General features: G+C 43.2%; 1 protein-coding gene across 1 annotated transcript in view; it reads left to right on the forward strand.

Annotated features, from left to right (window-relative positions):
• The first annotated feature begins 293 nt into the window (after nucleotides 1-293).
• Nucleotides 294-14,110, forward strand: part of FRRS1 (ferric chelate reductase 1) — a 39,495-nt gene continuing 25,678 nt past the window's right edge. The window contains exons 1-3 of the mRNA XM_080916214.1: nucleotides 294-330; nucleotides 3,364-3,452; nucleotides 11,855-12,078. Coding sequence (XP_080772340.1) covers nucleotides 11,883-12,078 — 196 coding nt within the window. The 5' untranslated portion in view covers nucleotides 294-330; nucleotides 3,364-3,452; nucleotides 11,855-11,882. The remainder of the gene's footprint in view (nucleotides 331-3,363; nucleotides 3,453-11,854; nucleotides 12,079-14,110) is intronic.

A 14,110-nucleotide genomic window follows, 5' to 3' on the forward strand; every position in this document is an offset into this window, starting at 1 on the left:
GTCACAGGCAACAGGTATATACATACAATATACATCAAATAGGCTTGTAGGGAAAAACGAAGGAAAGTGTAAATTCTTCAGTGCAACAGTAGCTAGTGAGTTAAACCCCTTTTAATTTTTATTCATTCATTTTTTTCTTTTAGATACAGAACCCTTTAGTTTCAGATGTGTAGTCCTAAAGCCCTCCCTGGGCTTGGAAATCAGGTAGCATAGCTTGGGTCGCCAGTCTTCCCTGAGGGTTACTCAGTAAACTGGCTCCGCCTAGTTGCAGCTCCGCGGTACCCGCCGGAGCCAAGCCGGAAGTTGGTCAGGCTGCCTCTGCTACTCAAGGTAAGAGTCCGTTCTGTTTAGTTTTCTGTGTCAAGACTCTTGGCAAAGCCTAAAAAAAATCAGAGCTAGCTGGGCGACAGCGGCGAGGGCAGGCACCTGCGTGGAGCGGCAGTCAGGAGGCTGGACGAGGGCTGCGCTCACCAGCAGGGTTGTCGTGATCTCTAACGATTTAGGTTCCCAAAATGCCTCGTGACTTTGAGCCCTAATCCCAAGAAACGGTAGTTGTAAGGACACACATGCACGAGAGCCTGAAAAGTATTGACTTTAATTTGTGCACCATAAGAAAAATTGAACAACGGCAACTTGGCGTTTACATTGAAAGCTAATGTCATAATTTGCCCGTGTAAAGTTCTCTCTCTCTCTCTCTCTCTCTCTCTCTCTCTCTCTCTCTCTCTCTCTCTCTGTGTGTGTGTGTGCTGTGTGTGTGTGTGTGTGTGAGTGTGTGTGTGTGCGCACGCGCACGAGCTGCTTTTTTCTTTAATTTTCTTTTCTCCCCCCCCCTCCCCCCATGATGCCTAAGGTCAAAGGGAAATTTTCAACTAGTAAATGTGCTATCTGGAATTTTTCCAAACACAGCCAAACTTTAAACTTTTAATTCAGCTGCATTCTTCCTCCTAGGGCTAAAAGGGAAATAGAAAATTGGACCGACTCTTTTATATTTGTCTAACTCAGAGGTGGGGTTTAATCTGTTGGTTTATTGGTAACAAAGTTAGGGTTTGTGGAACAGGGTTTTGTTCAGCAGAGAAGTTTTGGAAGTTATTTTTAGGCAAATGTATCTGTTTTGCTCCACCTTCTCTGCCATACCTCTCTCTTTACACAACGTCAGATTCTTTTGAATTTCATTTTACAAGAGCATTGAAGGCATGCCTTTTCTGTTGCTACACATAAGTCACTAGTCGTGGCAGGAAAATGTGATACAGGTTTTTATTAGCTAATAGCACATTTCTAAGAGAAGAACATGTATTTCAGGTTGGGACAATTAGGCAGGATTCCAAGGAAAGAAGGCTATTTTAACCGGAGGCCTGACGTATGATCTCGCTCCATAGCCCTGGCTGTCCTGGAACTCTCTGTAGGTCAGGCTGGCCTCCAACTCACAGAGATCTGCCTGCCTCTGCCTTCTCACTGCTAGGATACCACCGTGCCTGGTTAGGTGTTTTATTTATCTTACAAAAGTTTTGTTTGTTTGTTTTGTTTTGTTTTTAATTCATGCTGCCTCTAGAAATAAGAAGACTAAATGACACTGAGAATAATTTGCTCTGGGCCACAACAGAGGCCCCTGACAGATGATGCTGGGTGATTGGATGACTTCAAGGCGGGGAGATGGTTCAGAGATGACCAGAGGTCAACCCCTGGGCTGTAATGATGGAAGGAGAGAGCTGACTTCTGCAAGCTGTCCTCTGACCTCTACAGCATGCTGAGGCACATGCCCCCTACCACAAATGCAATTTAAAATTGGAGGACCAATTCAAACACAGAAATACCGCACAGTTGAATGTGGTGGGTCACTGGAGATAGTGGTTGACAACACTGCAAATTGTAGGTGTTTTAAAAACAAATCAAAAGGAAATGTGACAGTGTTTGAAAATAGGCACCAAATCTATTTTTTGTGTGAACAATTTAATGATTGATTGATTGATTGATTGGTATAGCTGTGTAGTCCTGGGTGTCCCATCTGCCTCTGCCTTCCAAAGGTCAGGGCTAAAGGTGTGCCAGCAACTTAATGTATTTCTGAGTAGTTAAATTATTTTATAATGGATACTTGTAGTAGGTTTTTTTAAATTATAAATTGTCAGGCTGGAGGGATGGTTCAGTGGTTAAGAGCACTAACTACTCTTCCAGCGGTCCTGAATTCAATTCCCAGCAGCCACATGGTGGTTCACACCATCTGTAATGGGATCCAATGCCCTCTTAAAACCCCCAAACAAACTGAAATTTAAAAAGTTACACAATACATTAGCATAAGGTAACATTTTAATGACAAATATGAACAATATTTACCTAAAACAATAAAATTGCAGTGCTATAGATTTTGAAAAGAAAAAAAAGATGTGTGTGTATATGTGTGTGTATTCATTCACACAGATATGTGTGTGTGCATGCATGTTAATATGTTTCTATTGCTACAACAAAACACCATGACCAAAATGGGGAGGAAAAGGTTTATTCAGTTTACATTTCCACTGCACTGTTCATCTGTCATGGAAGTCAGGACAGGAACTCAGGCAGGGCAGGAAGTCTGGCGATAGGAGCTGTTGCAGAGGCCGTGGAGAAGTGACACTTACTGGCTTGCTTCACATGGCTTGCCCAGCCTGCTTTCTCATAGAACCCAGGATCACCAGCCCAGGGGTGGCACCACCCAAAATGGGTGCACCTCCTTCTCCAATTGACTACTAGTCGAGAAAATGCCTTACAGCTGGATCGCATGGAGGCATTTTTTCAACCGAGGCTCCTTCCTCTCTGATGACTCTAGCTTGTGCTAAGTTGACATACAAAACCAGGCAGTACAATGTCTCTGTGTCTGTCTGTCTTTCTGTCCCAGAGAAAGGACTTTAGAGATAGGAGGTGTACTCAGCTTCCTACTACTTTGTGTTCTAAGGATGACCAATGTTGAGAACTATCAGAAGCCTGGCATAAAGGGTTTTTTCCCTCTTTTTTCTTCTAAGCGATGTACATTTTGGTGCTCTAGGTAGCATTTTGCAGTTTGTTTTGTTTTAATTTCTCTATGTGGCATAAATATGCTTCCTTTTTTTCCCCCTTTTCTTTCTTCCCCTTTGTTTTTTGAGACAGGATTTCTCTGTAGCTCTAGCTGTTCTGAAACTGACTTTGCAGATCAGGCTGACCTCGAACTCAGATCTGCCTGCTTCCTGAGTGTCGGGATTAAAGGCAGGTGCTACCACCATCTGCCTCATGCTTTTATTTAAATATGTTTTAGGATTTTTGTGGGTTAAGTTAATCCTTGTGAAGCACTTAATAATTAGTTGTTGTCTTTTTCTTTGGGAACTATTTCATTCTTTGCTTTTGCTCCTGAGACAGATCTCATGTATCAAATAGCCAAGGCTGGCCTCAAATTTGCGGTGTGGCTGAGGATAACCTTGAGTGTCTGACCTTCCTACCTTCACCTGGTAAGTGCTTGTCTCTCTAGGCCTGTGCTGTCATGACTGCGCTGTGTTCTTCCTAGGTAGAAAGTACACTATAGTTTGGATATAGCATAGTTTACTCTGTGAGCGGTTGAAGTTTTGCTACTATATTCCTTGAATGATGGTATGAGTTTTTTTCCTATAGGATGAATTTGTAAAAGTGGGTGTCTTGTCACAGGTTAACCATCTTTTTTAGCTTAATAGTGTACTGTGCAGTTTCCTTTGAAAATGTGACAGTTTGCTTTCTTCTGTGCATAAGTGAAACCCTGGCTGTTCTAGAACTTGCTTTGTAGACTAGCTGGCCTTAAACTGAGAGATCTTCCTGCCTCTGTCTCCCTAGTGCTGGGATTAAAGGCTAGGATTTATTTTAAATGAAATGATAGCATGCATAGTATATGGAGAGTTTTATCTACATTTGTATAGTATACATGTATATATATATATATATATATATATATATATATATATTTTTTTTTTTTTTTTTTTTTTTTTTTTTTTTTTTTTTTTTTTTCTCCCACATGTGTCCCTAGGATTGAACTTAGGTCATCAGGGTTGGTGACATGAACCTTTATCAGCTGAGTCATCTCACAGGCCCTATGTACACGTGTATTGTGTGTGTGTGTTTATGTAGGTAGGAAATTGATAGGTGAGAAAATAAGAGGTTCTAGTTAGAAAGCAGAAAATGGAGAAAAAGAAAAGAGAGGAAAAAGAAGAGGAAGAAAATGACCCTTATTGCAGATCTAGTGTGCATTACCGCCTCAGTGTAGTACAGAGAAAAATATCCTTGAAATTTGAGTTAGGCTAAAGGGTATACAACATGACATGGCTAAGCCTGTCACCTTAGTTGGCCATTCCTGAGTAGGTAGTAAGTGGGGGAAGGGGACCGATGAAAGTTGTTCTCTAGAAAACCTTGTGGTTAGGTCAGGCAAGCTTAGGAATGGATAGAAATAAGAGAGCTTCACTTATTCAGAATCTATAGCACTGCAATTTTATTGTTTTCGGTAAGTATTGTTCATATTTATCATTAAAATGTTACTTATGCTAATGTGTTACTTAACTTTAAATTTAAGTTTGTTTGTTTGGGGTTTTTTTTTGTTGTTGTTTTGTTTTATTTTGAGACAGAGCCTCACTGTGTAGCCTACACTGGCCTTACTTACTACGTAGCCCAGACTGGCCTCAAACTCAACTCAATCCTCCTGCCTCAGCCTTTCAAGTGTTAGGATTACAGCCACCATCCCCAGTTTGTTTGAATTTCCAGGATGACAAACACCTGAACTGACATAACACACGTAATTCAAAGCCCTCTGATATCATCAATAACCTCTAAGAGTTCAGGTCAGCCTGGGACCTGTTGCCAGAAGCCAAGATTGTTAACTCAGTCAAGGTCATAAACTGGTAGGAAACGCTCTAAGGAGCCTGTATAGCTCAGTCGGTAGAGCATCAGACTTCTAATCTGAGGGTACAGGGTTCAAGTCCCGGTTCAGGCAGAAGTAGTTCCTTTGTTTTAGAACAAGGAAGAGCAAAAGCAGTTGACTCAAAATTCAGATGGGAAAAAAGTGAACCTAGTAAAAATATGGTTAGTAAGACAACCTTCCTTTAAAGTTCTATACTCTTTAAACAAACAAACAAACACCCAAAATCAGCCAAATCAAACCAAACCATACAAACAAACAAAAAGAATGAAGGCTTTCAAGGGCTTTAAAGATAGTAGTAATTTAATATTATGGTTAATTTCAAAGGCATTTCATTCTGAGGGGTAATTATTTATTAGCATCTTTATAGTTTCTTAGGCTCATAAATGGAATACAGAAAAACAAACACCTTTTATTAGTTACACCTATCTTTTATTAAAAAAACTCTTTTCATAACTTGTTTGCTTTTTCCTTACATCTGAGAACTTTCCTCCCCCTGTGAAATCCTTGATCTTAACTTTGATTCAAAACTAATTGTTGCTGTATGTTGTGAAGTAGCTATTGTCCAGTGGTAGGTTAAGATCCATTGGTAAGTTGTGAAATTGTAAAATGTAGAAGGCTGTAAACAGACTTGATTTAAAAAAAAGCAATAAACAAACAAAAACCAAGACCCAAGGTCTTTTACAAATTATTTAAATGATTGGTTTAGGTTGGGTTTGCTTTTTTTTTTTTTTTTTTTTTTTTTTTAATTAAAAGCTGTCTGTCTGTCTAGTTTGAGACAGGGCTTCTCTATGTAATAGTCCTGGCTGTCCTGGAACTTGTTTTGTAGACCAAGTTGACCTTGAACTCTCAGAGATCCTACTGTCTCTGCCTCACAAGTGCTTAGATCCAGGGTGTGCACCATCAGATTTATTCATTTTTATTATTTTAGATTATATATAGATTTGTGTGATGTCTGCACTTGAGAGCTCGTGTCCAAGGAGGTCAGAGGACTCAGAGCCAGCCAGCTCCCCTTGTGCTGGAGTTACAGATAGATAGTTGTGAGTCGTGATGGCTATTCCTGGTTGTCAAGTTGACTGTATCTGGAATGAACTACATTCCAGAAATGGAGGGCACATCTGTGGGAGATTTTTAATGTTTGATTTGAAGTGGGTGAATCCGCTTCTAGTCTAGACCTATAAGGTAAGAAGACACACACCTTTGATCCAGTTCTTGCCTTTTCTTTGTTCAGACCTTAGGGTTGTTGGAGATGCTGCTTCTCATTTGGATGAATTAGATACAATGGCTTTAATTGGGCCCCGAGGTCGTGAGAGCCAGGTGGCAGTACTGAATTGTCAAAAGCAAGGTGATTGTGGTCGTGGTTATCGTAATGGGCAGCACAGATTAAAACAATGCTCATAATGGCCTAACCCATAATGGGCAGCACAGGCAAGGTGAATTTTATAGTTCTTATGGATCTTTGGTACTGGCTAATCAGTTATGGTGTTCTCAGGCATGACATAGATATTCCTTCTAAGATGAAGGTTAAGTTATGGCTCCTGGACCTCTCATACCAAGAAGGAAGCACAACATAGGCTAGACCTATTTGGGTTTTGGAGACAGCATATTCTTCACTAGGGTGTATTACTCTGGCCAAGTGACTTGGAAAGCTGCTAGCTTTGTGTGGGGCCTGGATCAGGAGGAGATTCTTCTAAAGGACCACACTGCTGTGCAGGCAGCTCTACCACTTGGACCATCAGCCAGCTTGATGGTAGTTGAGGTGCCACTGGAAGATAGGGATGCTCTTTGGAGCCTTTGATAGGCCTCAGAGATAACTATTCTCCCTCGGCCTGCTACTGAGAAACTGAACATTTGACCAAGTTACCGTTTGACATGAGCTGCCCATCATGAGCTGGGTGTTATTGGACCCGCCAAGTTATAAAGCAGCAGCAATCTATTATCAAATGGAGGTGGTTTACACATGACTAGGCTTGCGCAGGTCCTTGAAGGCACAAGGAAGTTACATAAAGTTGCCCAAATGCCTATGGATTCTATTCCTGTTACAATGCTGTCTCCTGCCAAACATGCACTCATAGATAGCCTTATGGGATGGTCCCTATAATCAGTTGACTTGACTGAGGAGGAGAAGATTAGGATCTGTTTTACTGAAGGGTTCAGCATGTTATGCAGGTACCAACCAGAAGTGGACAGCTGTAGCAGTGCAGCATTACAACCTTTTTCTGGGACAAACCTGAAAGACACTGGTGAAGGGAAATCTTCAGAGTGGACACAACTTTGGACACTATACATGATATTACAGTTTGTTTAGAAGAAATGGCAAGATATGAAATTATTCACTGATTCATGGGCTATAGCCAATGGATTGGCAGGATGGTCAGGGACTTGGAAAGTGCATGATTGGAAAATTGGTGAGAAAGACATCTGGGGAAGAAGTCTAAAGATTTAGTCCACGTGGCTAAACCTCTCCAAATGGGCAAAGTATGTGGAGATACTCACGTCTCATGTAAATTCTCATCAGAAGTTGACATCAGCTGAGGAGGAGTTCAGTAATCAAGGAGATAGGATGATCTGTTCTGGGGACAGTCAGGCTCTTTCCTCAGACATTTCTATCATTGCCCAATGGGCTCATGAACAAAGTGGCCATGATGACAGAGATGGGGATTATGTATAGGCTTGACAATGTGGACTTTCTCTTACCAAGGCTGACCTGGATACAGCTGCTTCTTGAGTGCCAAAGGTGCCAACACTAAGCCTCAGATATGGTCCCATTCCTTGAGGTGACCAGCCAAAAACCTGGTGGTAGGTTGACTGTGTTGAACCACTTCCTCCAGGGAAAAGACAACACTTTGTTCTTACTGGAGTAATTACATATTCTTGTTAAGAATGTGTTTTTTTCTCCATGTAATGGTAAAACTACCATCCATGGGCTTACAGAATGCCTTACCCACCATCATGGTAAGAATAAGAATACCCACCATCTGCACACTATTGCTTCTGGTTAAGCAACTCACTTCACAGCCAGAGGAGTGTGACAGTGGGTCCATAGTTGTGGGATTCACTGGTCATACCATCTTCCTCACCATTCTGAACTAGATGCCCTGATAGAAAGATGGAATGGTCTTTTGAAAACACAGTTACAGCACCAATTAGGTGGCAACAGCCTGGGGTTCTTCGGAAGACAGTATATGCTTTGAATCAGCAATATATGGTATGGTTTTTTCCACAGCCAGTATCCATGGGTACCGTTATCCCTAACGACCCACTAGGAAAATTTTTGTTTACTGTTCCTGTGACCCTAAGTTCTGTTTGTAAGGAAAAGATGACGGGGCACCAATGAAAGGAAAAGTCACTGAAAGGAAGAGTCACAGGGCACCAATGTTGTGAAAGGAAAACGATCTGAGTCACGGCACCAATGTTAGGGGAAGGATGAAGAGAGTGGGGGGCATATGGCCCATGGAGGTGCAGCGAGGCCTGAGGGCAAGGGAGATGCCTCTGGGGGGTCCATGTTGGGAATCCCTTCCCTGAGGGACCAATCACACAACAGTATAGTACGGAATAGAGTTTATTCAGGTCATGGGAGGATGAGGAGAGTTAAGAGGGTGGTAGAGGCAGAGAGAGAGAGAGAGAGAGAGAGAGAGAGAGAGAGAGAGAGAGAGAGAAGAGAAGAGGAGAGGAGTAGAGGCAGGCCATGAGCACGTGGGAGAGAGGGGGGAAGGGAAGAGAAGAGGAGGGGTAGGAGGGAGAGCAAGGCTGCAAGAGCACAAGAGCAAGAGAGAGAGGAGGGGTCAAGCAGCTCCTTTTATAGTGTCAGGTCACTGGGGCGGAGCATACTTGGCCACTGCTGGGTAATTGAGGGGTGGGGTATACCTGGCTGTTGCTAGGTAACTGAGGGGTGGGGTTTACAGAATCCCAACACTGTTAGCCTAGAAGTCTTGGTTCCAGAGGGAGGAGTGATCCTCCCAAGAGCCAAAACATCCTATTGAACTGGAAGCTCAGACTTCCTCTGGCTACTTTGGGCTTCTGATCCCCTTAAACCATTAGGCTAAGCTGGGTATGGTTGTGCACACCTTTAATTGAAGTGGCCAGGAGGCAGAGACGGATGGATCTTTGTGAGTTCAAGGCAAGCCTTGTCAACAGTGTGATTTCCAGGACAGCCAGGGCTGTTACATAGAAAGAAAAAAAAAAAAAACGAATCAACCAGCCAACTAACCAACCAACCAACCAACCAACTAACCAATAGGTCAAGAAAGGAATAAAAGGGATAACAATGTTAGAGGTGTGATTGATCCAGATTATCATGAGGAAATTTATTGCCTCTCCACAATGAACATAAGAGAGATTATGTCTGGAGTGCAGGAGATCCTTTAGGGTGTATCAGCACTGCCATGTCCTGTGATGAAAGTCAATGGGAAACTACAACAGCCTAATCCAGGCAGGATGACAAAGAGCTCAGTCCCATCAGGAAGGAAAATATGAGTCACTCCACAAAGAGTGCCAAGACCTGTTGAGGTGCTTCCAGAGGGTGGAGGGAATACAGAATGGGTAGTAGGGGAAGGTAGCAATAAATAACAGCTCAAGCCATGTGACCAGTTGCAGAAACAAGGATTGTAGTCGAGACGAGTACTGATGTTGTATTTTGTTGAGAGTTCATTTGTACAGATAGAAGGAAGGTTTTGCTCTTTGCCTGCTTGCCCTTACCTTATGTGCACATCCATCCCTTTACTGGCATTTGGGGTTCCAGCATCTACAGAAGAACAGTTGAGACATCCATCTTTGTGAGACTGAGCAACTACTAGATTCCTGGGCTTTCTATAGGCATTGTTGATTAGCTGAACTGCAGCCTGTAAGTCATTCCAGTAAGTCCAATATATATAATAGATCCCATATAAATTATTTGATATTATTATATATCAGTATATATATGCAATACATTTGATTTTATACACACACACACATATAAAACCTTAGGGAAAAAGTACTCAGGTCCAGGCACCCCACACCCCAGCAGGCTAGGCTTAGCCACCCATCCCAGCACTCCAGCTGAAGACAAGGGACTCAATTAGTGAATGCATCAGGAAGAGAAAGAACACAGAGGTCCAATGACCCGAAGAACTGCCGCAGTGAGCAAAAGCTATAAGACTGGTCTGGATGTTCATAATGTTGGTTGTGGTCAGATGACGCCATCGCTGTCACTGATAAAGGGGAGCAATCTGGTACTACACCAGGGTGCAGCTTCCCCATCACTGATCATTGCCCTCACCTGCCCTCCTAGACCGCACTGTTTCCAGAATGCAAGGTGAAAGTCAGTTTAGGACGAAGATTCTTATCTCTGACTCCAGCCTTGAGCGGTTTAGTTATCACTTGTGTGGGCCTGAGTGAGGCGCCAAGGTTGTGAGAGGCTGACTTGCTTTAAGAACCAAGCAAGAAGCACAGAAGAAGGTGTGATCACAGTGTAACATATCTGACCCTGGCCTGAGGTATTACAGCAACTAGGTTGAGTTATGTGCTATTCGATAAAAATATAATGGGCCAGAGTCATGACTCAGCAGGTAGGAACAGTTACCACCAAGTCACCTGAATTTGTTCCCTAGGCCCCAGTTCTTCAGGTCACTGGACCGCTCTGCTGTTTCTCTTCCTGATGCATGCACTGAGTCCCTTGTCTCTGCTATTACACATCTCTTCGGCTAGAGTGTTGTCAGAGTGCTGGTATGGGTGGTTGAGCCTCTCCTGGTGGGGTGCCTGGGGCTGGGTGCTTTTCCCTTAAAATTTTAGTAACAGGTTTGCTTGTAATAGAAGGTCTTGGGAACCAGGATTTAATTGAAAAGTTTCCATCTGCTCTGCTTAACAGTTATATTCTTTAACCTTCTGCTTCCTATAGTTACCAACGCGTTTCAAAGCCACACTTCCCTTTAAGCCTGCATGGAAGTTGCTTTTTCGTTTGCAGCCTGTCCAGAGTGCTAACCTCCCATACTGCCATATAACATGACCCTGCCAGCTATTCCTAGCTCTCTGAAATACTGTGGGATGTCAGGTCTCAAATACATGTATGGGATGAAGTCATTGGTCTGGGTTAGTATGGAGATTGGTGTAGTGTAGCTGGTTTTCTAACAGATGGGAAGAGAAAGTCTAAGAAAGGTTTTTGAATGGGGTTTAGTTGACAGTTGGTTCTGAATTCAGACATGGCAGGGTGATTATACTGTTTCTGACTGGATGGTGGTGGCACATGCCTTTGATCACAGCATTCTGGAGGCAGAGGCAGATGGATCTCTGGAGTTCAAGGCCAGTGTAGTCTACAGAACAAGTTCGAGGACAGCCGGAGGTACTCAGAGAAACCCTGTCTAAATCAACCAACCAACCAACCAACCAACCAACCAACCAACCAACCAACCAACCAACCATCCAAAACAGAAAATACTGTTTCTGGATATTGTTTGTTTTTCATATTAGAAATGAAAAGGTACATCTACCTCTATTATAAGTTTAGTGAGAAAATGGAAGAAGCCACAGAGATGTCTCTTCAGGTGATGGTAAATTCAGAAAATTCATCCTTGAAGCCTTGGGGTGAGAAGGAGGGAAACCTTTGTTTTTATTGGACTCTTTTTTCATCATATCTTTTTCCCCTGTCTTTCTTTAGGCACAGGGTCTCACTTCATAGCTCTGGCTGGTCTGGAACTCTGTAGGTAGACCAGGCTGGTATCAATTAATAGAGATCCTCCTGCACAGATTGATAAAAGCACTCACTATCTATCTTTTTGTTGACTTTGGGTTCTGTTTCATTTTGTCAAAATAAAATAACTCATTTTTTAAGGTCATGAAATAGAATCTTGCTGAAGTCTCACAGTTTTAGATTGGTTTTGGTCACATACCATACTCTTTTTAGTATGTATCTTGAGACAGGCAAGCCAAGCATTGAAAGTAGTTACGTAGGATTCCTGCCTTGTGTTATGAAATCTGTCATTTTAATTCTATCTGCAGGTGACGCGTTCTTAATCCTCGTTTGGAGATGGCAGCTCCCCGGTTCACCCTAAGTGTCCTCATGTGTGCCTTCCTCACTTGCTCTGTGACTACTTATCCTGATGGAAAAGTAACAATGTCCTGTGGTGGGATGATCCCCTTACATAACCACAGCCCTCAGTCTGAGCCTGTTCACCAAATCACAGTGAGTCAGATGACGTTCAAACCTGGAGAACAGATCAAAGGTACTGTTGTTGGAGATAATGATCTACATTTTTAAAGTTTTTTTAAAAATTTAATTTATTTTACTTATTCACTGTACTTCCTGCTCACTGCCCCCTTCTTGATCACCCTCTCCCCAAACCCTTCTCCTTCCCCCTTCTCCTCCGAGTGTGTGGGGGTCCCCTGGGTATCCTCCCTATCCTGGCGCTTCAAGTCTCTTTGAGACTAGGTACTTCGTCTCCCACTGAGGCCAGACAAGGCAGCCCAACTAGAAGAACATGTCCCACGAACAGGCATCAGCGTTTGGGACAGCCCCAGCTCCATTTGTTCAGGACTCACATGAAGGTCAAGCTGCACATCTGCTACATGTGTGTGGGGAGGCCTAGGCTGGTTACTCTGGTACTTTTGGTTGTCCTGAAACTCACTCTGTAGACCAGGCTGACCACAAACTCAGAGAGTGCTGGGACAAAGGGTGGGCACCATCCCCAATGGCGTGATTTGCAGTTTCTGTTAGAGTCACTCAGTACTTGTTGAGTCTTTCCTGTGACCGGAAGTAGACAGTTTCATTTTAACTTGTTCATTTGTGCAATTGCCATTTTTTTATTGTGCAATTTGCATTGTTTATGGCAGATGTCTCTGTATTACGTAAGCAGCATATTGATTCCTTAGTCAGGGCAAGGTCAAAAGTAAGGTTTTTAGAATACCGAGGTATATATTTGTTAGTTGTATTAACATTACATTTATTGTGTATTGTGTCTTGAACACTATTAACTCAGTGGAACAGAAAACTAAATTTATTTTATGTTGTTTTGTCCTACCTTCTCTTTAAAAAGTAGAACAATCTCTTAATTTTTCCTGATTCTTCTGGCAAAATGTAACCTGACTCTTAAGGTCTGTCTATAGTCAGGTGTGGTGGTATACGCCTTAATTCCAGCACTCTGGGGGCTGAGGAAGGACCAGGGTCTGGGGGCTGAGGAAGGACCAGGGTCTGGGGGCTGAGGAAGGACCAGGGTCTGGGGGCTGAGGAAGGACCAGGGTCTGGGGGCTGAGGAAGGACCAGGGTCTGGATGCTGAGGAAGGACCAGGGTCTGGGGGCTGAGGAAGGACCAGGGTCTGGGGGCTGAGGAAGGACCAGGGTCTGGAAGCTGAGGAAGGACCAGGGTCTGGATGCTGAGGAAGGACCAGGGTCTGGATGCTGAGGAAGGACCAGGGTCTGGATGCTGAGGAAGGACCAGGGTCTGGATGCTGAGGAAGGACCAGGGTCTGGGGGCTGAGGAAGGACCAGGGTCTGGATGCTGAGGAAGGACCAGGGTCTGGGGGCTGAGGAAGGACCAGGGTCTGGGGGCTGAGGAAGGACCAGGGTTTGGAGGCTGAGGAAGGACCAGGGTTTGAGGCAGCTTGCACTGTGTACATGGTGAGACCCCATCTCAGAAAAAATAAAAGTACACCTGTGTTAGCATTTTGAAATTTTAGAAATGTATCATGTCAGTAGGAATTATTAACAACAAAAAATGCCTGAAGAAATAAACCTGGAATACTTTGTGTGATTTAGATGTCTCTTAGAATTTTACTCTGCAAAAACAGAGTATTAAAGATGGTCAGTTTGTAGTACAGAAACAGTGTCTTACTTTCATCTAGAATTTTCTAAGTGGATTTTCCACTATAGATTGTTACCCAGCCATCACTCACACTTTAACCTGTGGAATGGCTATTATACCTCCTGATGCTAGCCTGATGGCACAGGGCTGTAATTCCAGTAGCCTGAGACAGGAGGATCCTAAGTTCAAGGCTAGCCTGTGCTACAGAATGAGTTCAATGCTAGCCTGCATAACTTATTGTAACCTGTTTAAAAATACAAAAGTACAAGAGGGTTTGAAGATGTAGTTCCATGTTGGAGTCATTAATAAGCCTGTCCAAGATCCTAGGCTCAGTTGCTAGTGCTGCAGAATAAGTGGCCAGCCAACCACAGGCAAACAAACAACCAACCCTGCCCGCAGACATGGCATTGATGCTCTATGGAGCATAATTTAGACATTCTTCTGTAGGATGGTTTCT

This window comes from Micromys minutus (genome assembly GCF_963924665.1).
Source record: "Micromys minutus genome assembly, chromosome: 4".
NCBI classification, from domain to species: domain Eukaryota; kingdom Metazoa; phylum Chordata; class Mammalia; order Rodentia; family Muridae; genus Micromys; species Micromys minutus.